Here is a 27,363-nt window from a genome sequence, read left to right as displayed (position 1 = left end):
TACTTTTTGTCCTGGATTATGGTAAATACTTTAAATCTATCAATGCCCAACTTTTATTTTCAGCAAATATTTCTTCTATTTTCAGCAAAAAATCTATTTTTCATTTGTTCTGCTCATTCCTCCACCTTCCCACTGAAATTCTACTATCTTGTAGTAGCATTTTGAATTTTGCTGTCTTTTCTGTATCTTTGTCATCGTCTTTCACATTGTCATTGGTATTTCGCTATTGGTTTTTCTCTTCTGCAGCATATGAAAAAGAAAGTCGCTCAGTCATGTCCAACTCTTTGTGACACCATGTACTGTAGCTCGCCAGGCTTTTCTGTCCATGGAATTCTCCAGGCAAGAACACTGGAGTGGGAAGCCATTCCCTTCTCTAGGGGATCTTCTGGACCCAGGGATCAAACCCAGCTCTCCTGCATTGCAGGCAGATTTTTTACCACCTGAGCTACCCAGGGAGCCCTCTGCAACATACAGTAACTCTATTAACTGCCTTCAATGTGTGCTTTAATTCTTCTAAAAAACTTTTATACCTTTAGTTCTTTTCCCGCCTTTGATAACTTTCCTTCTGATTTCACCACAGCTAGGAAATCAGAAACACCTCTGCTTATACCTGTGCTCTCAATCAGAGAGACCAAATATCAGCTTCACAACTCAGACTCTAGCAGTCTCTTAGTGAAATAAAGAGGTCAAAGTATTTTTTACTTTATTTCACATAGCTCATATTGTGCAGGCAAAAGGGAGAAGTAAAGAGGTGACTCACAAAAATTTACACCATCCTTGTGCAAGCCAGTTTTAAAGCTCCTGGTGTTCAATATCAGTCTTTCATCCAGTAACATCCATTGACATAATCATCTTTTCCATAAAACTTTACCCACAACTATGATTTGGGAATGGGCCTCTCGTATTTTGAAAATAATAAGACATATTTAAATTTAGAAAATGTGTTGAGATTGAATCTTGCTTTAGAAATAAGATCATGACAAAGCACTTGGTCGTGTGAATCCTGCCACATTAGGTGTTTTCTAAATAAACACTTTTATGACTTTGACAGTATTTTGAAGCAATACACTGAGCCTACCACTATGTATCTAGACATTAACCTTTATTTCCAAGTCATTAATTATATTTATAACTTATTTCAGCTTTTAGACATTTGTTTAATGAGAAATAAGGATAGATTTGTCATTTTTTAATGCTCTAGGAACATATCATTTATAAAATAAAAAAACTGAATTGCATCTTTGAAAATTCCTGAACAGCTAATTTGAAGACTAGTTCATAGCAAATGTCTCAGTGACCCTTTTGAAATGCCTCTTGATATTAGTCTCTGCATATTTCTAAGAATTCTTTCACTGATAACAGAAATTGTGAAATTAGGAGAAATTTTCAATGTGTATTCAAAACATTGACTATTCCTTATCATTTTGTATATCTGATATCTTAAAACTATTATCACCTCCAAGAAAACACAGAAGGCTGACTATGCAAACCCTTCTGTGACTGATTACATGCAGATGAATAATCACTCAACAAAATTAGGGCATTCTGCCTTATCTTGTACTACTTTCCTTTTTTAAAAATTCCTTAAACAAGGACTTTCCACAGGAAGTAAAATTCAAGGAAGCATAATAAACTTTGCAACCTAGGTAAATTTGCTTGATTGATCCATTGGTTTAGTCAGTTTCTTCATTTTTAAAACCTGCAGAAGAAAAGCACATGTTTGAGGCTCATGGAAAATAGAGACATGAAAAATAGTCACACACTCTCTCATGATTTAAGAAAATAGGAAGTGGACATAAATTGGGTCTAACTGGAGTATGTAACTTCTTATATTACAAAAGGTAATAATAGAAATCTTTCCCCTGAGAACCTCAGAATTCTTTGAAAATGCATTCTTACCCTTGGTTTCTAATAGTCTCATGATAACAGCTTAGATTTGTTAGTGGTGTATATTCTTTCCAAGTGCTTCCCTATATGCTCTTTCTGCTTTACAGGATATATTCTATTACAGAAAGAGTTAATTTGGGGGTGGATTAGCAAGTATTTTCTTATCAGCAAATAAAATATTCTATATATAGGATTACAATAGATTCTAGGCTGGGCTGGAGAACTCATTAACTGGAGATTTGAGAGAATTCATTGAACTTTTAAAAAAGTTTATTTACTCATCTGCACAGTGAATTACCTCTAAATCCCAGAAACAAATAACTTCTAGTACAATGGTTTTGTGATGTAAATATTTATAATGCTTATCAGAAATAGTCATGTAAAATTTTATTTTCCCTTCCTCTTTTTCACAGACCACTGTAGCCTTATGGCATGGTCCTCCACACTCTGGTTTCCATTAGAATACTTACAGGTCCTATTATTCCCTATTTTCTACAAGTATTTTATGACAATAGCATCTTTAGTTTCCAGTCAATTATTAGTAATGTTTTTAAAAATTATTTAATTTTTAAAGGTTATCTTCCATTTACAGTTATTACAAAATATTGGCTATGTTCCCTGTATTGTACAGGATAGCTTTGAGTCTGTCTTACACCCACCTTGTTCTGTGTTACCTTTCTCTTTAAAGTTTCCCTAAACTCAGTTAACCCTGTTTCTAATGTCAGTCATATTCTGAAAGAGAATATCATGAGGTCAGACAACCAATGTTCCTATCTTCTTTGCCACACATCACTAAGAAAGGGACTGTCCTTACAGATGGCTAACAAATACATGAAAAGATGCTCAACATCGCTTGTTATTAGGGAAATGCAAATCAAAGCTACAATGAGATATCACCTCACACCAGTCAGAATGGCCCTCATCAAAAAGTCTACAAACAATAAACGCTGGAGAGGGTGTGGACAAAAGGGAACACTCTTGCGCTGTTGATGGGAATGTAAATTGATACGTCTTCCACTATGGAAGATGGAATGGAGATTCCTTTAAAAACTAGGAATAAAACCACCATATGACCCAGCAATCCCACTCCTAGGCATATACCCTGAGGAAACCAAAATTGAAAAAGACACATGTATCCCATTGTTCACTGCAGCACTATTTACAGTAGCTAGAACATGGAAGCAACCTCAGTGTCCATCAATAGATGAATGGATAAAGAAGCTGTGATACAAATACACAGTGGCCATAAAAAGGAATGCATTTGAGTCAATTCTGATGAGGTGGACGAACCTAGAACCTATTATACAGAGTGAAGTGAGTCAGAAAGAGAAAGATAAATATTGTATTCTAATGCACATATACAGAATCTACAAGAATGGTACTGAAGAGTTTATTTACAGGGCAGTGATAGAGAAACAGACATAGAGAATAGACTTATGGACATGGGGAGAGGGGAGGAGAGGGTGAGATATATGGAAAGAATAACATGCAAACTTATATTACCGTATGTAAAATAGGTAGCCAATGGGAATTTGCTGTATGGCTCAGGAAACTCAAACAGGGGCTCTGTTATCAACCTAGAGGGGTGGGATGGGGAGGGAGATGGGAGAGAGTTTCAAAAGGGAGGGGATATATGTATACCTATGGCTGATTAATGTTGAGGTTTGACAGAAAACAACAAAATTCTGTAAAGCAATTATCCTTCAGAAAGAAAAAAAAGAGACTGTTTTACAAACCTTACAAATTTACATCAGGTGTCATCAACATCAGGATAGGAACAAATGGGCGCGCTGCCTCACAGTACATTCAACAGGAAGCATCACCTTGTTTTTCAAATGAGGAAATTAAAAGACATTGACTTAGGAGGTTAAAAAACAACATGGACACAATTTATTTGTTCCAGGTAGGTTTTCTACTCCACTACCCTGCCTGTGTAGGCAGAGTCACTGATGCGGAAAAGAGAGGAAGAGAGAGAGAGAAACAGAGAGATTAAAACATAATGTTTTTTCTGTGATCAGAAGAAAAAGCCACAAGGCAATGGAAGCCAAATCTCTCTAATACTCGGACAACTGATTTCCTGACCATTAATAATCTTAGGCATTTCCCAGTAGGTAGGATAAAAACTGAAGTATTTGGAAAGTAAATACTCTGTAAATTTTTGCAAAAATAAACTAATGACTTTCTGTTAAGATTGATGTAAGAATGACATATTTTATGAATAATGTACAAAATGAAATTCATATCATAATGTGGAAAAACTTTAGTGGTTCATGTTCAATAAAATTTATATAGAGACCATTTACAACAAGAGGAGTATGGCTGAACATAATCAGAATTCATCTGTACAAATAGACAATGCACAGAGAAAAATAAAGACATATTTTCTTCTGCATGTGAAAGACTTTCAGTAGTTTGTGTGAATCTCTTTTTATCAGGATTATCTGGAGGAGTTATACTTTTGTGTGGATATATAGAGTTTTCAGAAGACAGGTGAATTTTAAAAACTAATTCACATTTATTGTGAATATATCAGGTTATACAATCACAGCATGCATATGATACAATGTCTTATTCCTTTATATTTTGTTTCTTTTTGATATGTGTGAAATAAAATATAAAAAAATTAAAACTTTAAAATATACCTATAATTTAATATAATAAGAAGTCCTTAAGGAAAGCCAAATACGGAGTCAAACTACAAAATACGGAGTCAAACTACAAATGATTTTTAATCTCTCCTGGGTCACGCATATTATTCTCAAATTGCTGTGTGTACATAAACTTTCAAGTAGCTGATGGAAAAAAACAAACAATGTACTAAGATGGTTCAGTGTGGGGATAAGGTGAGAAGATTAGGGGAGCAGGGCAGGGAGGAAACAGCTTGGTGGTCTGTTAACTGGGGTTGTCTGGGGCTTTGAGTCAGTGTTGGTAAACCAATTCAAATAACAAAGCACACCAAAGACCACTACCCTATGAGTGCAAAAAACAACAGCCCTAAGGAGAAAGGCAGGGGTGTATGAATGAGTGATGAACATATCAAAACACACACACACACACCATTCACTGGTTGGCCCCAGAAGGAGCCCTTGAAATGATTTTGGAATTACAATTTTTAAAGAGTAAATAGTAAACAAACAAACAGAGTGATAGCAGCAAAGAACACTGAATTAAATAACAAAAACTAGTTTTGAAATCAACTCTGGCACCTGTATTTAAATAAACATGGAGAATCACACTCACCAGGGAGGGTCCTTATATTCCATTCACATCAGGAAATATTTAGATGTGTTTCCTTATGCCTAAAAGGAACCGATTAGACCAGATGAGACTACAGTATCTCTAAGACGTTTCTGCTTCTGACATCTGTTATTCTGTGATCATGCAATCAGGCTTTTGCTCTGTTTGCAAATATGTAATATCTGATGCCCTATATTTTTGTCAGGTAGATGGCTTTCATGGGAAAATATCAGGTGATCTGGAATAACTGGAAAAACTTATTTTTAAAGGGAACTATTAATGCTGTCTTATGTAACACATGCCACTATGAAATAAAAGGAAAAACTCCAGTCTATAATTCTCATAGCATTCACATATTTTAGATCTATCTCAATAGATCTTTCTAGATCTATCTCCTTGAGGGTTGAAGGGTAAGGTAAGAGGCAAAGAGCAATTTTTAGACTTGCTAAAGATTTAGTCAAACCACCAAATCTGACACTTACTAATTGTGTGATCATGGGAAAGTTTTTTAATTACTCTGATTCTCCATTTTCTTTATCTATAAATTTTAGAAAATAATGGAACATACTTCATGAGGTTGTTAGAGAAGTAAATGAGATTACGCTTTTATAGCATTTAGCATAAATCCAACACATAGTGCTTCAGGAGTTTCATTAACATTATGTATGTCAATAAATACTTACTGTTTATCGGAATAATGGCAGGAAAGTGGGGCAGTATTTTCATTTGCTGTTTGCATAAGCAGATGCCTCTCTATTGGCATTTTGTAGCTTTGCTTGAAGGTTTAAAAAAAGAAGGTGACTGTGAAACATGGGAAATACTGTGGTATATTACAGTCTGCTTTCCAAAACCAGATGTTTTAAGTGCCTTCACTGTTCCTAAGATGATGTTATTTTCTTTTCAAAACCTGAATCATATCTGAGCATGCTACATTTGTTTTTAGTGACTGCTGGCCCTACTAAGCCTGCGAGTGGATTTGCAGAAGACACTGCCGCGCAGAGCAAGAGTGTGTCAGACCTCCAAGAAGTGGTGTCCTTGAAGGAACGGATGGCGAGGTACCAGGCAGCTGTTTCCAGGGGCAACTGCCGCAGCTTCTCCGCCAATGTAAGCTGCTCCTGGTGCTCCTGCATTAGGCCGGCTGATTGCCTTTCACATGCCTTCTTTACATGGCAATATAAGAATACTACTGGACAATTGGATAAGTAGAGAAAACAGCAATAATGTGTATCAAATTCAGGGTATCTGAAATTAAGCTTCAGCTCTGCCACTTACTGGGGCTTCCCAGGTGGCACTAGTGGTAAAGAACCTGCCTGCCAGTACAGCAGACATAAGGGACTAAGGCTTAATCCCTGGGTCAGGCAGATCCCCTAGAAGAAGGCATGGCAATCCACTCCAGTATTTTTGCATGAAAAATCCCACAGACAGAGGAGCCTATCAGGCTACAGCCCCTAGGGTCACAAAAAGTCAGACATGACTAAAGCCACTTAGCATGCTTGCTGCCACTTACCATTTGTATAAACTTGGGCTCCTATCTTAACCCCTCTCTGAACTTCAGTTTCCTTAACTGAAAAATGGGAAAAAAACCACCTACTGCAGATGGTCTCTGTGAAGAGTCAGAGATAATTTACATGTAAGCCGTAAGGCACTGTATAAATGTGTTATTATTGCCCCAATTATCATTTAACCTATAGCTATTCTCCTCAGGAAGGTTGGGAATTAATTTCAAAATCTTAATCATGTGGGTCTGCCTCCCATCCTCCTTGTTCACATGTATAGTTAATTTAAATTCACTGGCAATATAATTTCTTTTGCTTTTTTCATTTTTCTGTATGCACTAAATCCATTACGAGTAGCTTAATCAACATAGAAATGAGGGAGATTAGCAATGTAGGCGCTCTGCTAAACCACTTATGATTATAGGAAAGAGCAGGATTCAGTAAGACCACCGATATTTAGAGCCAATGCATACTAAAGTCATATTCAAAAGTTTGTTGGGCTCCATATTCTGCGGCCTGCAAGCCACAGGATTTGAGAAGTCATTTTATTAGTAGAAGCTTTAATGGAATGTAAGGATATTCTTTTATAATTATAATCTCCAAATTAGCAAAGATGTTGATTTATCCACGAGAGAGAGAGTAGCCAAGAAGGGTGGTATTCTAAAATAGCTACTGTGAAGCAGCGTTTTTCTTTACAAATTATTCAGAGACAAGAATGACTGAGCCAAACTCATTAACAATATTGCAATTCTAGATGACATTTAAGATTTTACATAGTAATTAAAATACATTTTAGACATAGCATAGATGTTGAATCAATGTAGAGAAATACCTAAATACTTCCAAAACAAATAGTATCCCTGCAGCACCTCCTGCCAGTCTTCTTACATAGCACCCCCTGCTGGATCATTAAGCAATTTCACCACAAGTTAGATAATAAATTGGAAGAATGTTTCTTGGGGTAACAAGCTGACTTTGAAAATACCTAGATAAAGACTAGCTATTTACTAAGCCATCTTTTATCTAGGAAGACTTTTATCTTGCTAGGCACGAGGATAATATACCATAAAACACATGTGTACAAGGCATGATTTGTATTTAATGTCAAAAGGAAAACATTTAAATCAGGCACATGGGAAACAATTTCTCACTATTTAATATAAAAAATTTTTAATTTCAGTGCTATTCTGAAGAAAGTCTATGTAAAAGGAATTTAATGGTCCCTGTCTTTCCTGCCCATGTACAGATAAAACTAACTGAGGGACAGCGATTTATGGGAGGTCATGTAGTTAGATAGCAACGAAGCCAGACTAGATTCAAAGTCTCTTGACTCCAGTACTCTTTTAACTATATTCAACTGCCTCTTCTTATACAGGAACGCATATTGGCCCAAAAAATGCCCTATTGTTTGGTTTGCCCCTAAGCTAATATTTTGAGAAAAATGAGCACATATATTATCTCAGAGAAATCCTGATAAATATTTAAGATACAGCAAAATAACTGCCTCATTTGGTCAATTGCATCAAATGTTTGTTTAATCAAAAAAGCATGGAAACTACTTATAACCAAGTGTTGTCTACATAAATAAACCAAATATTTTATGTGCAGAATTTGGAAGTCATTGATGTGGCCCCAAACTGAATCCATTATATTTGAATTACACTGAGATAGTTTCTTTGTCCTAGATCAGTTTCTCTTTGTCCTAGAATCAGCCAGGTGGTATTTTGTTGAACATAAAGGAAAGGCTGGGGCTTCCCTCAGAGCTCAGTTGGTAAAGGATCTGCCTGCAAAGGATACCGGGGTTCAATCCCTGGGTCAGAAGATCCCCTGGAGAAGGAAATGGCAACCCACTCCAGTATTCTTGCCTGGAGAATCCCATGGGCAGAGGAGCCTGGCAGGCTGCAGTCCATGGGGGCTCAAGAGTCCGACACGACTTAGGGACTACACCACCACCACCACCAAAGGAAAGGCCTGCCTGTGACAAAGCATCAGTCTACAGAAGCCCCCTAGAGGAGAAAGGAGAAGCAACATTTATTAAGCAACAAAGCAACACATTTTGTGCTGTGCAATTTTATTTCCTTTATCTTCCTTTTTAACACTTGCTAAAAACCTGTGAGAAATATGTTGCTTCCCCTGCACCGCCCCCCCAGTTTGAAGAAAGAAAACTGAGGTTAAGGAACTCTAGCCCAAGGTTTTAAGGCTCATACATGGGATTAGAATCACTGTTTGTCCTACTCCCCAAATTATGTTACTTCTATTATGCTCTAGAAAGCAAGAACAATTCTTTTAAACAAAATTGCTGATTCTCTATGTAATATACTTGCCTAAGTTTAAGTGTTATATATTTAAATTAACTTACTATTAAAATAACATTAGGTAGATTTTGTGTTAGGTATTTAAATTGACTTGTTTATAGAATAATTTTATTGGTATACCCATTAAATTCCAGATCTTATTTCTGTGTCCAAGAATAGGAAACATAGAATAAGGATAAACATTTTTTTTAAAGGTTCAACGCAAAGCAATCTAAGTTATATGGTCATTGACAATTACATGGAGTAGTTGGGATGTCAGTACCTGGTGGTAACCAAGGCATAATGATTTCAGTCTAAGCAAAGAAACATCACTCCAGTTCATAGTCACAGGCTGCTTCTTGAGTAAGTCCTGCCATCTTACATAGGTAAACTTGCACTTACAAGCTGAACTAAACAATAAAACCTTTTCACTCCTACTAACTGAACTATAGCTCAAAGGGCTTTCCCCCTTAGCCCAGCAAGTGGCATCAGGAGTACTGGGTTGTATTACTAGAAAATATCAACAAACTGTATGCATTGTTGCATGTGCAACATGGTCTAATTCCAAAGCACAATGCTAAAGGAAATGAATGGATATATTCATTTTTTTCTAATTCGTTTAGTAGATAAGAGGCAGTCTATTCAGTGTAAGAACTGATATTTTTTGTGCAAACACACATACCAGGAAAGTATCCATTCATTAGCATAGTTAATCAGACCAACCAGATTAATTTGTGTATCATTTGGACATTGTTTATAGTTGTTGGAAAAGGTAACTTTCTTAACAAAATTTGGCTTGATTTCTGTAATTTGATATTTATATATTATCTACAAATGATTGGAGAAGGCAATGGCACCCCACTCCAGTACTCTTGCCTGGAAAATCCCGTGGACGGAGGAGCCTGGTAGGCTGCAGTCCATGGGGTCGCTAAGAGTCGGACACGACTGAGCAACTTCACTTTCACTTTTCACTTTCATGCATTGGAGAAGGAAATAGCAACCCACTCCAGTTTTCTTGCCTGGAGAATCCCAGGGACGGGGGAGCCTGGTGGGCTGCCATCTATGGGGTCCTACAGTGTCGGACACGACTGAAGCAACTTAGCAGCAGCAGCATACGTGATCAATTGAAAAAGGTCATTTATGTAAATTAAATGATAGAGGGGATAAGAGAAATACTGTAGCCTTAATTTACCCTTCCTTTTCTTTATCTTAAATTTCAAAAGAGATGCCATAATTTCTTATGATTTTAACATGTATCAAGTGATAGTAATTCACCAGGATTTATGTGTGAAATTTGTTACAGTTTGATAGAATGTATCCCTTCTTTCCACTAAGCTAATGTGCTATTCTTAAATATTTGGCAAGCCCTGTAACTGGGGAAAGGTTATAAACTTGATAAAGCAACCACTTGAGTATCTGCCAGTAATTCAGACAATCCTGAATATTAATTTCATCTCCAGTATTTTAGAGTATTGCCTGCGTGTGGGCATGCATGCACGGTCAGTCCTGTCCAACTCTTTGTGACCCCACGGACTGTAGCCCGCCAGGCTACTCTGTCTATGGGATATCCCAGGCAAGAATACTAGAGTGAGTTGCCGTTTACTCCACCAGGGGATTTTCCCGACCCAGGGATCAAACCCAGGTCTCTTGTGTCTCCTACATTGGCAGGTGGATTCTTTACCACCGTGCCACCTCTGGAAACCCATTTTAGAGTATAGAAAACCTCAATATAGTGTTGTACTTTTAGTACTTGTTTGAGAAACTATTTCAGTAAGGATTTCAGGATCGTAAGAATCCACAGTCCAGGGAACCTCAGCTCACAAGTATCCAGATACTCTCAGGTTTCAAGTCTTCCAGGGTTATGTCAGGACTGGGCCAGACCTCAGGAGACCTTCTGTGCATGAAGTGTCACTGAATCTCCTCCCAGTCTCATACTGGGACATATCCTAGAGGAGAGTGGGTTGGCCTGGGGCCTGTTTGCTTAACAGTTGTCATCCCACCTGGGCTTGAGTGCCTGCTGGGCTGCGGAATATGCTGAATCGTCAAAACCAAAGCCGTCAAGTTACTGAGCTTCCCACAGGGACAGAGTATCTGAGACAACTTCTCAAAGTTGTTCAGGTTGTTCCAAGTGACTCCTACTAGAATGAGCTTTCTCATCTATAAACTGCCAGTGATAGACCAGGATCTTTCTAAACTTAGACCCTCCGACCCAACCCAGAGTCTCATATACCAAGGCTAAGAGCTGAGTCCTAGGGTACATCCATCTCAGAGTATCTGTTTTTCTGCCTATGTTTTAAAGGCTAGTGTTAAGACAGACAGCTGTGATTAAGACAGGCAGATATGGTTTCAAACTCCAGCTCCCACACTCACACCCTAGTTGTGAGAATTTAACAAGATGTCTTCCCCAAACCTCAATTTCCTCATTTTAAAGTGAGGATGATAAATGTTCATATCTCACAGAATATGGAGAAGCATCAAATGAAAAAAAATATATAAATATGTAGAAGAAAATCAGCACTCAGCACTATGTATTAAATAGTGGTTATTTTTATTAACTTTAATATTTTTTCCTATGATTAAAAATATGCTCCCTTTAAAGAACTCCAAAGCTATTTTGTTTATCCTTAATGATTTAAGTACATTTTGGAATAAGTCAAATTTCTTTTTTAATATTGTTAATGATGTGTTACCTATCTAGACATTAGGGATTTTAATAACAACTTTATTATGGATTAAAATTTAATCCATTGTTCTAATATCTGGCTAGTTTATATAGTATGAGAGAAATACATTCTAACAGGTCTAATCTCCAGACATCAAAATCTATCTGAGATAAAGAAAATTAACTCAATACTTTGAAGATTCTTCTAACTTTATATCAGAAGACTGACACATGAAAAACCATCATGGATAGATTATTTTTATTAAGGTTTTCTGTAATAAAGGCCTTCTGAAATAATTATTTATGTTACTGTCTTTCTATTATACCACCCACTAATAACTGTCAAAGATTTTTTTTTAAATAGCTTGAGAATCCTACCCTGAGATGATGTAAAGTTGAATTTTCCTTTTTCTTAATTTTTTTTAGATGCTGGAAGAATCAGAAATGTGCACAGTGCCTGGTGGTTTGGCCAGAGTGAAGAAACAATTTGAGAAGGACAAAAGTGCTTCTTCCTCTAATACCTTCACTCAGTACCAATACCAACACCAGAACAGATCTGAGCAGGTAATACTACTATCAGTCAAGGATAAATCCTGTCTGGCTGAAATGCTCTTATTTCAGTGCTAATATAAAACACACACACCCGCCCTCTTTGGTGGTATATTTGTTTTTATTACTCATCAAGAATGGTAATTTTGAAATGTTTTTAAAATCATCCTGAAAGCATATCAGTGTATTAACTTATTGGAGCATTTTGACATGTTTCTAGAAAATCACACTGGTATATTTTTTTTCTCGGCTTCTAATGTCTCAAAAATGAAAATTAAATAGTCTAAGTTAGTCAACAGGTAAACAGAAATGTTGAGAACAATATTTACGTTGAACTTCTGCCTTTACATTATAACTCATGATAAACTATCTGTTATTTCTTTGCGTAGATTAAATCTGAAGCATTATTCAGCTGCTTATTTTGATGAGTTTTCTATTTGCTTAAAATAATCAAAAATTGAGTAGTGGAACCCAGATGTTATATAAAACTTAATAATGCAACCTCTAAATGCTATCTTACATAAAAGATTTTATTTTCCCATTTCATTACTCCATTGTCATATATCACCAAATATTGTCATGGGTTATAATGACTTTTGATTGTGAAAATATTAGTAATAAGACTCATTAGATTGAGCCTGGCACTGTGAAAAATAGTAACTGCACTGTAAATAGCCTTTCTATGAGGAAGAAAGTAACTGGGATATTTCTGAAATGTTGTCATAGGACATAAAAGTATTTTTTGTTTTTGTTTTTTCAGAAAAATCCCAAGGATATTTACAGTTGTCTAAGTTTTGAATACTAAGGCATTCGAGTGTGTATGGTGGTCGGGTAGCAGGGGAAGTATATCAGATAGATTAATTAAAAGTCTGATATGTGAAATAGTATTTGTTTTCTTTTTCTGGCTTTGTTTGAAAAAAAATTTTAAGGTGCAATATAAGTAGCTCAAGTTTAAGGCAAGATTTCTTTTAATTTTACCTAAAGGAAATGTAACGTAAATAAATTAAGATTGGCTATTGCTGCCATTTGGTCGCTAAGACATGTCCAATTCTTTTGTGACCTCAAGGACTGCCCATGGAGTTTTTCAGACAAGATGACTGGAATGGGTGACATTTCCTTCTCCAGGGCTATCTTCCCGACCTAGGGATCAAACTTGCAGGTGGATTCTTTACCACTGAGCCACCAAGGAAACCTGGGATTGGATATAGTTGCGATCTAAAATATAGCTTTTGCAACATAGGAATCTATGTGAATCAAGTATGTGTGTTTACTTGAAATTGATCAACTACATGATATATAGTCATTATTAATAATTTAAGTAAATCCTATGTAGAAGTACAGGTTTTTACAGGTCCTTTAATTTACAGGAAAGCAGAGTGATAGAGTGTAAGAACTATGAGACTTGGTAGATATGAGTTCACGCACCACCTCTGACATGTATCAGCTGAGTTACATAGACCCAGGGCCACCTTCACGGGGAGCAGTTACACAGAACCCCTTGGGTGGAAGGGCCCTGCACTTATTTTCATACTCTGCTATTATCTTGAAATTCTTAGTGATTTTTAAACAAGTAACATTACATTTTCATTTTACACTGAGTATGGTAAATTATGTTGCCAGCACTACATAGTCCAAATTCATAACCCCTCAAGTCTTAGTTTCTGTTAAGATGGAGAAACCAATGAGTGATTTGTCTATTTCATGAGGTGATTGTGGTGGTCAAAGATACCAAAGGGCATTTCCATGAAAGCATTTCATCATCTGTAAAATTTGCTATCAATTAGGATGCTTTATTTTGCAAAAGGCCAAAAATCCGACCACAAACGTCTTAAGCTAAAAAGAATATAACAAATTCATAAAGATGCAATCTTGTAGAAGGGAGATTTGATGTAATCTCCAGAGGTATACTAGAGCAGCTGGCTTGTGCCAACACTTTCGTCATTAAATTTTTAGGAATTTTGAAAACCAGATAATATCATGTTAATAGCTTGCAATCAGCCATATTATGAATATTAATACCAAGGGAACTGGCAACAAATCAGGAATATTTTTCCTCCCTTCCTTCCTGCTTTCCTTCCCTTCTATTCTTCCTCCCTTTCCTCTTTCTGTCTTTCCTTTGAGAACCCATTGTTAAGCATGTATTACATTACCATGGATTTAACTAAGGATTCACAGTATGTCTCTAGCACAGTAGCTAGGAGCACTCAGATGGAGCAAGATCGCTTGGGTCCGTATCCCTGCTCCTCAACTTACTGCTGTTGTCATTTAGTCACTCAGCCATGTCCAACTCTTTGGGACCCCATGGACCATAGCCCGCCAGGCTCCTCTGTCCATGGGATTTCCAGGCAAGAATACTGGAGTGGGTTGCCATTTCCTTCTCCAGGGGATCTTCCTGACTCTGGGATCGAACCCACATTTCCTGCTTTGGCAAGTGGATTCTTTACTGCTGAGCCACCAAGGAAGCCCTCCTTAACGTATTAGCTGGTGACATTAGGCAAGTTTCTTTGTATCTCTGTGTCTCAATTTCCTCAATTATAAAGCCAAGATTAGAATAGCATCCACCTCATAGGTATGTTAAGAGCATTAAAAAATCTGTTTTTGTAAAGTACTTAAGATTGTGCTTGGACCTTATAAGCACTTTCCAAGTGTTTGTTTTAAAAACTGATTATCTCCTTGACCATATTTCTTTTCTTTTTTAACCTCTCAGCCTTACTTCCTCTCAGTTGGCCCCTTTTTCACTCAAATTTTCCCCAGAAAAGACTAAAAATGATGAAGAAAAAGAGGGAGAATCCTTTTCCCAGAAGCCTCAGGAAAAAGCCTTATGACATCTAATTGGCTCTAAATGGATACATGTGCTTCCCCTAGAGCTAAAGTACTACAGCCAGAGGACACGGATTGGCTGAGCAGCCTCTGTGCATGTCCTCAGCATCCCCTTAGGAACAAACAGTAAATAGAGGCTGGGTAAAAACCATCAAACCAAAACAATCAACCAATCAAAAACAAATCAATCCTGGGTAAAAACAATCAAATCAAAAAACAATCAAAAAAACCAAAGCAATCAAGCAATATATGTGTGTGTGTGTATTGCAGACGTATTTTTCTCCTTGCAAATATAGTGTACTATAATAAGCTGTAATCCCTGCTCTGAGAACATGAAATACTAAAGTATGTAAGAGTAATTTTAAAAATGTACTAAAAATCTGAATAGCTGCATGATTCTAGGCCTGTAATGACCTCTCTGAACTTCAGTTTCATTATCTGCCTTTAGACATACTAATAATACCCCATAATTCCATGAGAAATGGCTAAATCTAAGTCATAATGCAATGCAATATAAATAAAATAGAAAGGAAACACGAGAGAATGAACAAGTAAATACCATTTATTGACCCTTACACAGAAATCTGTAGGGAAATAAAAGAAACAAGTCATCTGTCCTTAAAAATCAAATTACTGACTTATAGTCCTTAATGGAAATTTGAGCTATCTATCAAATTTGAGCAGAAAATGTAGAAAAATCATGTTTTAGATATTCACTTAAATGTTTAAAGCATTCTGAATGCATTCTAAAAATCTCTTCTTTTATCAGCAGGGATTGAGGACAAAACATTTATTGGTAGACAAACAGTTAATTATGTTTTATCCAAATTGTTGTCATGCCTGAGAGTGTTTTCTGTCTCTTTGTTTAAAGTACTTGAGATTTATCTCTCTGCTAAATTCTGCCCATAGCCAGAAAAATATTTAGTTTGCTAACATATATAAATTAACTTGAAAATCAAGTTTAATTAGAGTTAAAAGAAAGAATATTTGTTTTGGATTTCTGACAATATTTAACATCACAATTAGTAATAACTTCATCAGTTCAGTTCAGTCATTCAGGTGTTTCCGACTCTTTGCAACCCCATGAATCGCAGCACGCCAGGCCTCCCTGTCCATCACCAGCTCCCGGAGTTCACTCAGACTCACGTCCATCAAGTCAGTGATGCCATCCAGCCATCTCATCCTGGGTCGTCCCCTTCTCCTCCTGCCCCCAATTCCTCCCAGCGTCAGGGTCTTTTCCAATGAGTCAACTCTTCTAATGAAGTGCAAATGTTAGTCGCTGAGTAGTGTCCAGCTCTTTGCGACCCCATGGACTTGTAGCCTGCCGAGCTCCTCTGTCCATGGAATTCTCCAGGCAAGAACACTGGAGTGGGTTGCCATTTCCTCCTCCAGTAATTTCATAAGGTGTAATATGAATTCCAATCCACCTCTTTTTTTTTCCTAATGTACTGAAGTCAAATGTTTCAAGGTAATTAGCTATTTGGAAGCAGTTTGTCTAGAAGACAGAGAACAGGACTAAACAGGTTTTGAAAATTAAGCTATCTCTGAGGGTAAAGTTCTCTCTTTTATTTAATTGATTATACCTATTGAAAGAGGTTTAAATAGTGGGGGAAAAACAGGTACAAGATATAGGAACACTCACTATGCCAAACATTTTAAACTTGGACTAATGTCCTATTTATGTATTCTAGACTTCAACTTTATGGTTCTGCCTAACAGTTAGCAGCATCACTGCTAGCCTGTGGGAGTATCCTTATGAAAATTAGAAAAAGAAGCCACTCTGGACAGTCATGGTCTCTGGGTAACAGGGGTATGGAGTTCAGCTTCTTAGAAGAATATGTTGGGCAAAACTTTATTATTATCGGTGGTTCTGGTAGTTAGTACTGCTTTTAATATCACCCATTTAGAGTCTGTTTTTCAAAGCATCCATTACTTATTCCTGTAGATGAGAATGAAATCCAACCCTCCTTAAGGGATTATGAACCACTCAGCATGTGTCCTGTTGATATTTAGGTTAGAAATACCACATTAGCATTGTTTCTCATTTTGTCTTAGGACTGAATTCTCAGAATTCTATGCCAGTGAAAAGCAGTAGGTTCTTAATACTAGAATGGAAAGGACCACTTAAGAGGGATATTTTTAATCCACTCACTACAACAGGCTCCATTTGGGAAAACATTCTGAATAATCCATCCCCTCATCTTTAAAAAGAGGTCTTGAAGTACATGGAGCAGATATTAGGATAAATATGTTGTTGGTAGGAAAATGCCATTCTTCCTGTCAGAGTTTATTTTCACTCATCCATTGTATGGTTGCTGGGTTGTTGTTCTATTTAAAGACTTTCATCCTCTCTTTCTTCATTTTTAACAGCTTTATTGAGGTAATTTGCATACCATAAAGTTCACCCATTTACAGTGTACAGTTCAATGGCTGTTCAATATATTTACAAAGTTGTGTGGTGTTGCCACAATCTAATTTTAGAACTTTCCCATTCTTCCAAAAACCAAACCTTGGACCCATTAGCAATCTTAGGCGCTTCCTTCTTTGTGCCATATTTCTCACATTCAGGATTTGATCTTCATTCTCTCATGCTTATTTCCTCTTCATTTTCTTTCTCTTGTATTTACACAGCACTGAGTAGCTCTTTGCGTATTAATTGTGAAGTCCTAGCAGCTCTTTTCTGGAGTTGCTTCTTTTTTCCCTCATTTTAAGTGGTCTACATAGGGAAGAACAGATGGAGCTCCAAAAATCTGGTAAGTACTCAGTCCGATGCTGTGCTTAGGTAATTGCTTTCATATGAGAACGGCTGCACTGAATCTATGTCAAGAGTCTAAAGCATGCCTGACCTCCACTCCCTGCCGCCAAGTCTGATGTGGACCAGTAGGGAGCTGCAAGACAGGGTGTATCTTTCCACACACATCTGCTGTTGCAAAAAGCCTCACATAAACAGTCGTACTCTATTAAGATTATGTGGATTTGAAGCAATCTCTAAACAATTTTAGGCTGATAGAAAACATTTTTGACAGCTTGTGATGTATCTGACATCTGTGTGTTTTAGACTCTTTAAAGGTGACCCATAATTATTTTCTAGCAAGCTAAACATATTTTTATCAACTGTATGTCCACATTGCAAAGCATTTCTCATAAAAAGTGTTTTAAGCCTGACTTTAGCTTTCTGCCACATACATAATTTTTCAAGGGCCTGGATTGCTATTAACAATCCCAACCTAACTTATATCTCTATCAGCACACAGGATTGTGACCAAAAGTATGTGTTGAAATGTGTTGTGTTTTTTTTTTTTAAGTTATGTGCATGGTTTTTAAATGACTGCTGTAACTAAAGTAACCCAATCAAACTGAGGCAGTTTAGAGGAATGGTTAAGCCTATCAGTTCCAGAATCAGACAGCCCAGGTTACAGTCTCCTGAGCTGACCACATAACCTCCTTTATAAAATGAGGATTAAGTACCGTGTGTGTTGAGAATAAAACGAAGTGGTTCATGTAAAGTTCTTACCAGAACTGACCAGCAGATATGAACAGTTCAGTAAACACCAGCTACTATCAGTAGTAGTATTGCCACTACTTTGCCATTCAAAGTAGAATACAATTCATAAACTTATTTTATTTATAAGTAAAATGACAAAGAAGGATGGCATTGTTCTATGCCTCACACTGTCCTTCTTTTTGCCTTTTTGGCCTAGGGAGACAGAATCATTTCCTAGAAGCTCATTAGGCAATTCTAGTTTAAAATTAACATCCCTGAACACGCTTTTCAACTTGTAACCTCTGGCTACCCAGTCTCCATCTGCCTCCTCTCTTCCTGTTCATGTCCACCTTCCTATAGTTCTGTGCGTCTTGGTGAAACCATGTCCAGTTCTGTTGCTATTCAGCCTGCACACAGGTTTCTCAGAAGACAGGTAAGGTGGTCTGGTATTCCCATCTCTTTATGAATTATCCACAGTTTTTGTGATCCACACAGTCAAAAGCTTTGGCATAGTGAGTAAAACAGAAGTAGATGTTTTTCCAGAATTCTCTTGCTTTCTCTATGATCCAGTGAATGTTGGCAATTTGATCTCTCGTTCCTCTTTTTCCAAATCCAGCTTGTACATCTGAAGTTTCTTGGCTCACGTACTGTTGAAGCCTAGCTTGAAGGATTCTGAGCATTACCTTGCTAGCATGTGAAATGTGTGCAATTGTGTGGTAATCTGAACATTGTTTCGCGTTGCCCTTCTTTGGGATTAGAATGAAAACTGACTTTTTCTAGTCCTGTGGCTACTACTGAGTTTTCCAAATTTGCTGGCATATTGCATGCAGCACTTTAACAGCATCATTTTTGGATTTGAAATAACTCAGCTGGAATTCTATCACCTCCAATAGCTTTGTTCATAATAATGCTTCCTAAGGCCCACTTGCTTCACACTCCAGAATGTGTGGCTCTAGGTAAGTGACCACATCATTGTGGTATCCAGGTCATTAAGGCCTTTTTTGTATAGTTCTATGTATTCTTACCACCTCTTCTTAATCTCTTCTGCGTCTGTTAGGTCCTTGCCATTTCTGTGCTTTATTGTGCCCATCTTTGCATGAGATGTTCCCTTTGTATCTCCAATTTTCTTGAAGAGACCTGGTCTTTCCCATTCCATTGTTTTCCTCTATTTCTTTTAATTGTTCACTTAAGAAGCCTTTCTTATCTCTCCTTGCCATTCTCTTGAACTCTGCATTCAGTTGGGTATGTCTTTCCCTTTTGCCTTTTGCCTCTCTTCTTTTCTCAGCTATTTGTAAAGACTCCTCAGACAACCACTTTGACTTCTTACATTTAATTTTCTTTAGGATGGTTTTGATTACCACCTCCTAACAGTATCACAAACCTCTGTCCATATTTCTGCAGGCACTCTGTCTAGCAGATCTTATCCCTTGAATCTATTCCTGACTTTGATTTAGGTCATACCTCAATGGTCTAGTGGTTTTCCCGACTTTCTTCAATTTAATTCTGAATTATGCAATAAGGAGTTCATGATCTAAGCCACAGTCCGCTCCCAGTCTTGTTTTTGCTGACTGTATAGAGCTTTTCCATCTTCAGTTGCAAAGAATATAATCAATCTGGTTTCAGTATTGACCATCTGATGATGTCCATGTGTAGAGTCATCTCTTGTGTTGTTGGAAGAGCCTATTTGTTATGATCAGTGTGTTCTCTTGACAAATCTCTGTTAACCTTTACTGTGCTGAAAATGAGCAAAGAAACTAATCTGCCTGGTGGCTTAGAGGGATTTAGAGGCATTACTGTATGAAGCCCCACCCCTATCCCCTTGTTTCCCAGGCAGGCAGGACCTTGGGGGATAGTACAAATACTCGTAAATAAGACTAAGTTACAAGCATAGATTCAACACTTTCAAAATATCTTGAATTGGTTGCTTTTCTTTCTATGATCATCTTACTGTTTCTCCAAAAAAAAAATTTGTAGAAACAAGATTTATCCCAGTTATTGGAATATTATGACCATAGTTCCTCTTCTTCTGGATGGTACTGTGAGTTTTTCCATTTCTGTAACCTATTTGTTCTTATAGAACCCATTTTCAATTTCTTTTACAGAAGACAAGTGTGCTTACACATATACCCTTCACTTCGTTCAAGTAAAAGGAGTTAGGATTGCTCAGGAGGAAAGGAATGGCTTTGTGCTTATCACAGGGCCTGTGGCTGTTGAGGGAGTGTCACCTGGACCCTTTCCACAAAGGCACAAAATCACAGCAGAATTTCATATTCTCAGTGCTCCAGCACATGATCTCAAAAAGCTTTTAATGTTGATAAAGATGTAAATATTATTTAGACATAATCAAGTTGTATGTCTTCTTTTATGGGAGAGAGTAGACATTTAGGGAAAGTTGGAATAGAAAAAAGAATATATATTTGTATAGCCCCTTCTTCAATCTGAATTGTCCTATTAGTTTAGAATTATAACTGTGCTCTTTGCATAATTATACCTAAAAAGCTTCTCAAGTATGTAAACAATATAGTATAATATATTTACTAAATAAACTTTCTTTTTAAATTTAATAATAAAATGGCAAGATACAGAATTTTAAGTTTTGAGATTTTGCTAGTTTGTGAAGAGCAAGGAAAATTATAGCACCAATAGAAATCATTAACATTATACAATCATTATGTTTTCAGAACTTAGTAAAATCTGCAAAAATGTTTTTTTCCCATATAATTACTTTTATGAAAATGGGCATTTTCTATAAGCACTTGACATCAGAGGATATATTATTAGCTTTTTCTGCTGCTTCTGGATCTGATATTTCTCAAAATAAACCTGTCCTCTTGGGGCTCTAAAAATGATTGGATTGAGTCAAGCCTGTCTGTTCTTTTGGATGCTCATTTATTTATTAGTTTGCATAATTACAAATGAATTATCCTGCTAAAAAAGCAAAACTGGAAGAACACAAGGCGTGAACAAAGAAGAAGAAGCACAAAGAGATTCTGTGCTTAGAGGAAATGCTTCTGCAGAGATATGTTTAGGAAATTCTTCATTTTTTTCCAGTTTCTTGGCAAATCTCAACATCACAGAACCCAAAAGTAAGATTACATCTCCTTCCAACAGGCTTTTCTTGTGCTTCTTCTTTATCCCTCTCTGTCCTGAGTGATCTACTCAACATGGTCCAATAAACAGCTCTTTCAGTTCAGTTCAGTTCAGTTGCTCAGTCCTGTCTGCCTCTTTGTGACCTCATGGACTGTAGCACTCCAGGCTTCCCTGTCCATCACCAACTCCCGAAGAGCCTTCATTTTCAACCCCGTCAGGAGGACAGAGCACTTCAGGTAGCAGCCACTAGGTGGACACCAGAAGCGGGGAGCCAAGTACTCAATCCATCTTCCTTATCCTTGGGTATACACCATGGTCTTCTAGAGACATCATTCTGCTTTGGTATTTGAAATCCCTCCATTGGATTATGTAATTCATCATATTGCACAGTGTATAGAAATAGGTTTGGAGAAGGTTTGTGAGGCTTCAGTGCAGTCAAGACTTTAGGCTGGGGTCCAGTTTGTGAACCTGTTATCATAAGCATTTTTTATCATTATTCTAAAAGTATCAATAACAAATTCCCCCAATCACATTTCCATTGTTTTGTTTTTCTTAGAGGATCTAAAAAAGGAGTATTCCTTTCTTCCCCTCAATTTCTTTTCTTTTCTGTCTTTATTGTTCCCAGCCCTTTTATTACTAAAGAGGGGATTATGACAATGACAGAGTGTACCATCAAGTCTGGGTACAGAAAACAGAGGACGAAAAAGCAGTAATTTATGGAGATGGGGGAATGCAAAGAAATACGGGTGAGAGAATTAGAGATACTCACATACATAACTACTTTTTCTATATCAGAATCAGATACAAATGTGTTGATTTCCTCCTGTAAAAATAGTGCTGAGACAGTATCATTTCAGACAAAATACAGGCTAACTTATTTAAATATAATGATCATTGTCTCTGTGTTTAGCACTTACGCTCAGTATAATTTCTCTTATAATTTTGAGATATGTAATCAAGTATTTATCTTTTACTGTTTCCTAGACCACTATTCTTGAAGTTTTAAAGACAAGACTATCACCCCTTCTTAGTAAAGTCTATTTGAATCTCATCTGCTCTGACCCCTCCTTACAGAACTAATTTGACCTTCAGTCATGAATCTCCAGCAAGTGGGTGGGTGTTCTGCCCTTTACATTGCCCTGGAATTGATAAGTATAATTGGAGAAAAATCCAATACAGATCAAAGGCTATGTCCTTAAATTTCATTTCATCTGATTTGTTTCTATATATGTATAGGAGTTAAATGGCTCAATTTTTAAAAGCTATAGATGTATACTTTTAGGCAAAATGAAACTATTTAAACATCTACTTAAAGCAAATAGTTCTTTGTTCTCTTTTTGTAAGAGTCTCTTTTCAATTTTGAGACCCCTCTAACTTTTGTATTTTTTAAATCTTTGCATGTGATTACCAGTATTATATTGATAGAAAAGATGTTTCATTGAATCACGAACCTTAAAAGAAATAAAGAAAATTGTGCAGTTACCTGATGGACTAGTAAAAACCATATTAGGGGAAAAGACTCAGTGATTTTTGAAATCAATGTGCAATAAAAATGACAGCACGTGACTTAATTTTTTAATTCTTTGAAGGTGTTTCAGTGCAGTTCTTCAGCATAAATATTTAGCTACTTGAGGATAATGACTCTCCTTTCTTGTTCCTAGTTTAAACACACTTTAGGTACATCACAAGTGCATGTTGAGCACATAACTTACTGCTTTTAGGTGTTAAAGCATTGATTCTATACTGATGGAATTCTTGTTAACCTCTGTACCATGGTGTATGTTTGGAATTTTCAAATCTTGTGCAGCATTTTCCCTTCAACTCCTTTTACTGATTAAGTCCGTGGGTAATCAACATGTAGAATTTAAAAATGGTAAAATTCTTAACAAATCAGATATTATGAAGTGTGAAGGGCCTTGTGTATTTCCTGACATATACAACACTCAGTCAGTGACAGGTCTTTCTTTCCGTCTCCTTCAATGCTTCCCTACACTCTGCCCCAGCAGGTTATGAATCAGGATTCTAACTGCGACTGAAATTAGCTGTCGTTTACTTACCTGATTTCTCACTTGAACTGATGACAAACTCCAGCTCATAATCCGCCATTCCTATTTCCACTTCATTATGTTTCCATTCCTGATGTTACTAGTAGATACATTCACCAGTGCAACTGCAACCAATTGCCCTTTTATTTTTCAGAAATTTCCCTCATTTTGAAGAAAACCCAAGTGATCAGAGTAATTAATTTGCAATCATAATTAATAATTACCCTGAAAGGCTTTGTTTGCACAGATTATCTTGGAATGCTTACATCAGAGCTTAATCTGTTTTATTGCACTTTCTTCTGCTTGGATTTTTATATAAGGAATTAAAATGTGTCCCTCCAGTGAGTAAGACTGATGACCATAAAGACTCAGAGGGATGGTGAAAGAAGGAGGCAGGTTTGTATAACAGGAACTCTTCATGATCCTTTTAGCAGAGAAATTTTACTGTCTCAGTCCTCCCAAAGGAATTTGTAAAGTCAAATGGAACATATATTACCAAGAAATAAGCCCGAATCAATTTCATCATAAGACATGAATAGTGTTTTCTACAATGAATGGCATCCCTTTTCTTGTGTTTTTAACTGGTTTCTGTTTGATTAATAAGACTGCAGTGTTGATAAATAACACTTTCTTAGGAGAGATAATGTCCTATTTTCATTCTTTCGGACATCTGCACCTCCATCTACCCCTGGTGACTTCACCATCCCATGAGGCAGAACCAGTCTCCACTATCAGAAGCTGCAAATACCATACGCTCACTCACCTGGTATCTAGGACTCAAGCTTGTCAACTAGACTGCACCAATCAGACACTTCCAATTCAAGCTTTGCATAAGGAAGTAAAGAAAGGACATGAGAAGCAAGAACTATGCAGAAACAGTTTTAGTGATGGCTGGTAACAGGAGATTAGCTGCATCAAGTTTCAAGAAATAGTCACTGTAAAAACAGTATTCATGATATAGTGTCAATGGCTTTGGCAGTGGGTGTGTCCAGTGTCAACCGCAAGGGTGGATTCACCGGAAGGTTCTGCAGTATTATTCAGCATGGTTTCTCGCTATAAAACCTCCAAGTCTCATTCTCTGAGAATATTTCGGGAATCTTATTCCTGGAGAGTCTGTGAAATACACTTCTACTGTGAATTGTTTCTTTAACAAAGTACCTTTCCTATTTATATCAGTTAGACTCTGATGCTTGGCACTGGGAGCTGTGACTGATAATATACATATATATGTAGTGGTTTAGTCACTATATTTTGAACTTCCCTGGTGGCTCAGACGGTAAAGCAACTGCCTACAATGTGGGAGACCTGGGTTCAGTCCCTGGGTCGGGAAGATCTCCTGGAGAAGGAAATGGCAACCCACTCCAGTGTTCTTGCCTAGAAAATCCCATGGACGGAGGAGCCTAGTTACAGTCTACAGACTGCAGTCTATGGGGTCGCAAGAGTCAGACACGACTTAGTGACTAAGTGGAAGTGAAGTAGCTCAGAAGCCTGCCAGGCTCCTCTGTCCATGGGATTCTCCAGGCAAGAATACTGGAATGGGTCACTGTTTCCTTCTCCAGGGGATCTTCCTGATCCAGGAATTGAACCCGGGTCTCCTGCATTGCAGGCAGACTCTTTTTACCAACTGAGCTATGAGGGAAAATTATAAATCTTAACATTCAATTTGTTATTTACATGAGAGGCACAAAACAGGACCTTTTAATGAAGAGTTAAGTGTAAAAAGAATTGTATAATAGTAGATCAAATCCCTGTGAACTGAGTCTTCATTGGATGTCAGTTCAGAGAAAAACTAAATCGGTGATCTGAAAGCTACTCTCTGGCCATGCCTCTATAGAAATTTCCATGTCCTGGGGGCCAGAATGATTTAGAAGGTTTATGATATGCACAGGCCCCTTTTTGCTTCTCTTTCAATAAACCTCACAAATCCACTTCTTCTCTGGTGGAAAAAAGAATATACATATTGAAACTTGTTTTTTCTTTTGTTTCTGGACTCATTTCTATAATGAAAAAATTCATGGCAAAATATATTGACATAACCAGAGACAATCTACTTTCATTCAATCTTTTTGTTTTTTTCTTTTGCCTTATTTACTGTATCTTGAATTACTGGGGAAATAGCTGATACAGAGTAAGTGTACAATGAATATTTGTTAAGCAAAGATAGCAAATATTAATGTAGCACTTATAAGCCAGGTTTTCACATATGTTACTCCGATTCTCCTTGCAGTAACCTTCCAAGATAGGTACTATTTCATCTGCCCCTACACACACATACACACACACACACACACACACACACACACACACATACTTTTTTTGGACAAGAAATGAACTCATGGAAGAGCTAAGTAACTTGCCCAAAGAAAGTGAGCAAATGTGATCCAAACTCAAGAAGGCTAATTCCAGAGTCTGTGCCTTGTAATTTTGTTATTGTGCTGATAGTCATTAACATGCACCATCAGTCAAGCACGAAAGATTCAGTGATGAGTGTGATATTACTTTGCCCTCAAGAAGCTCTCTCTATCAGAGAGACAGACACATGACAAATGATTACAAGTGCAATATGGTAGATTCTATGATAGAAAATATAAATGAGGTTTGTTAGGACACAAAGGTTGTGATAAACTTTACTCTGGATGAGGGATAATTGAGGAGGGGAATCTGAGAGTGGAGAATGCTTCAGCGGAGACTTAAAATACATTTTTTATAAATGTAGAACTACACTGTAGGTGAAAGAAACAGCTTATGCCACAGGTAAATTAGTATATTTATGAATATAGTGAAACATAATTGAGTCATGGGGCTGGAAGTGTAGCCAAAGCCTGCATAAGAGAAAAAAAATATAATTTTTATTTTATTCTAAGGCAATCAGAAACCATTGAAGAAACAAACAAGGGAGTGAGAAGAATAGATATGCATTTAAGTAATGTTCTTCCTAGCTGTATAGGATTGATGTAAGGGGTGTCAAAGTTAGATTGGAGAAGGTAAGTTAAGAGAATACTGAAATAGCAGATTAAATATATGAGGGCTTAAATGGGTCAGAAATTCTAGAATAAAGGGGACACTGACTCAAAAGATAATTAAAGGTAGAATTGGCAGGGCTTTCACTGACAAATCAACTGAATATTGGTGAAGAGGAGTTGTGTAATGAAAAGGTACAATTCTTCTTTTTCTATATTTTGGTTTGTATTAATTAACATAGTATACATGTTACCCCTGGTTTTCTTTTTCTTTAAGTTATTTTCATTCTTTTTGCAAGCTTTTTACTTGCAATTTCACTACTCCTTGAGACTCCATGTTTTAGCCTCTTTTATTGTACTTTTATGTTTATTTATATCCAAATGCCCTTTTGGTTTTAAGATGCCTTACTTCTATGTTAGACTGAAATGTTGTATACATGTATATGTGTGTGTGTGTGAATATATAATATGTATATTATACTCTACATAAAGCTTCTAGGTGTCTTTTGCTGAAAATCAAATGTTTTATGTATCCTGTTTTTTTTAGTTTGTCAAATAAGTATTGCTATTTATAGAACTAATATGTTTGATGGCTCAGTTGAGAGTACATCTTTTAAAGTTCTTTTTATGAATCTTTAGCATTTTAGATGCTGAGATATGACTGTATAAATAACACTTTGGGGAAGGAAGAGGACAGAATTTTAGCAGTGAAAGCTGTCATTACTTATTCAGAAACCTCTCTTTGAAGTCAAATATTTCTACTTTTAAATTAAATATTTTATTAAAAATGATAAGTTTTGTTCTTTATAGCTAGATGGGACCAAAGCATAATTCTTTTG

At 36.8% G+C, this 27,363-nt stretch overlaps 1 protein-coding gene across 5 annotated transcripts in view; it reads left to right on the top strand.

Moving 5' to 3' along the window:
- XIRP2 (xin actin binding repeat containing 2) overlaps positions 1 to 27,363 on the top strand; it is a 356,418-nt gene that overhangs the window by 301,445 nt on the left and 27,610 nt on the right. For all 5 annotated transcript variants that reach the window (XM_069577332.1, XM_069577329.1, XM_069577331.1 and 2 more), the window contains 2 exons: positions 6,068 to 6,228; positions 12,003 to 12,140. In XM_069577332.1, coding sequence (XP_069433433.1) covers positions 6,068 to 6,228; positions 12,003 to 12,140 — 299 coding nt within the window. The remainder of the gene's footprint in view (positions 1 to 6,067; positions 6,229 to 12,002; positions 12,141 to 27,363) is intronic.

This window comes from Ovis canadensis, chromosome 2 (genome assembly GCF_042477335.2).
Source record: "Ovis canadensis isolate MfBH-ARS-UI-01 breed Bighorn chromosome 2, ARS-UI_OviCan_v2, whole genome shotgun sequence".
Classification (NCBI taxonomy): domain Eukaryota; kingdom Metazoa; phylum Chordata; class Mammalia; order Artiodactyla; family Bovidae; genus Ovis; species Ovis canadensis.
This window is presented reverse-complemented; position numbering and strand designations above follow the sequence as displayed.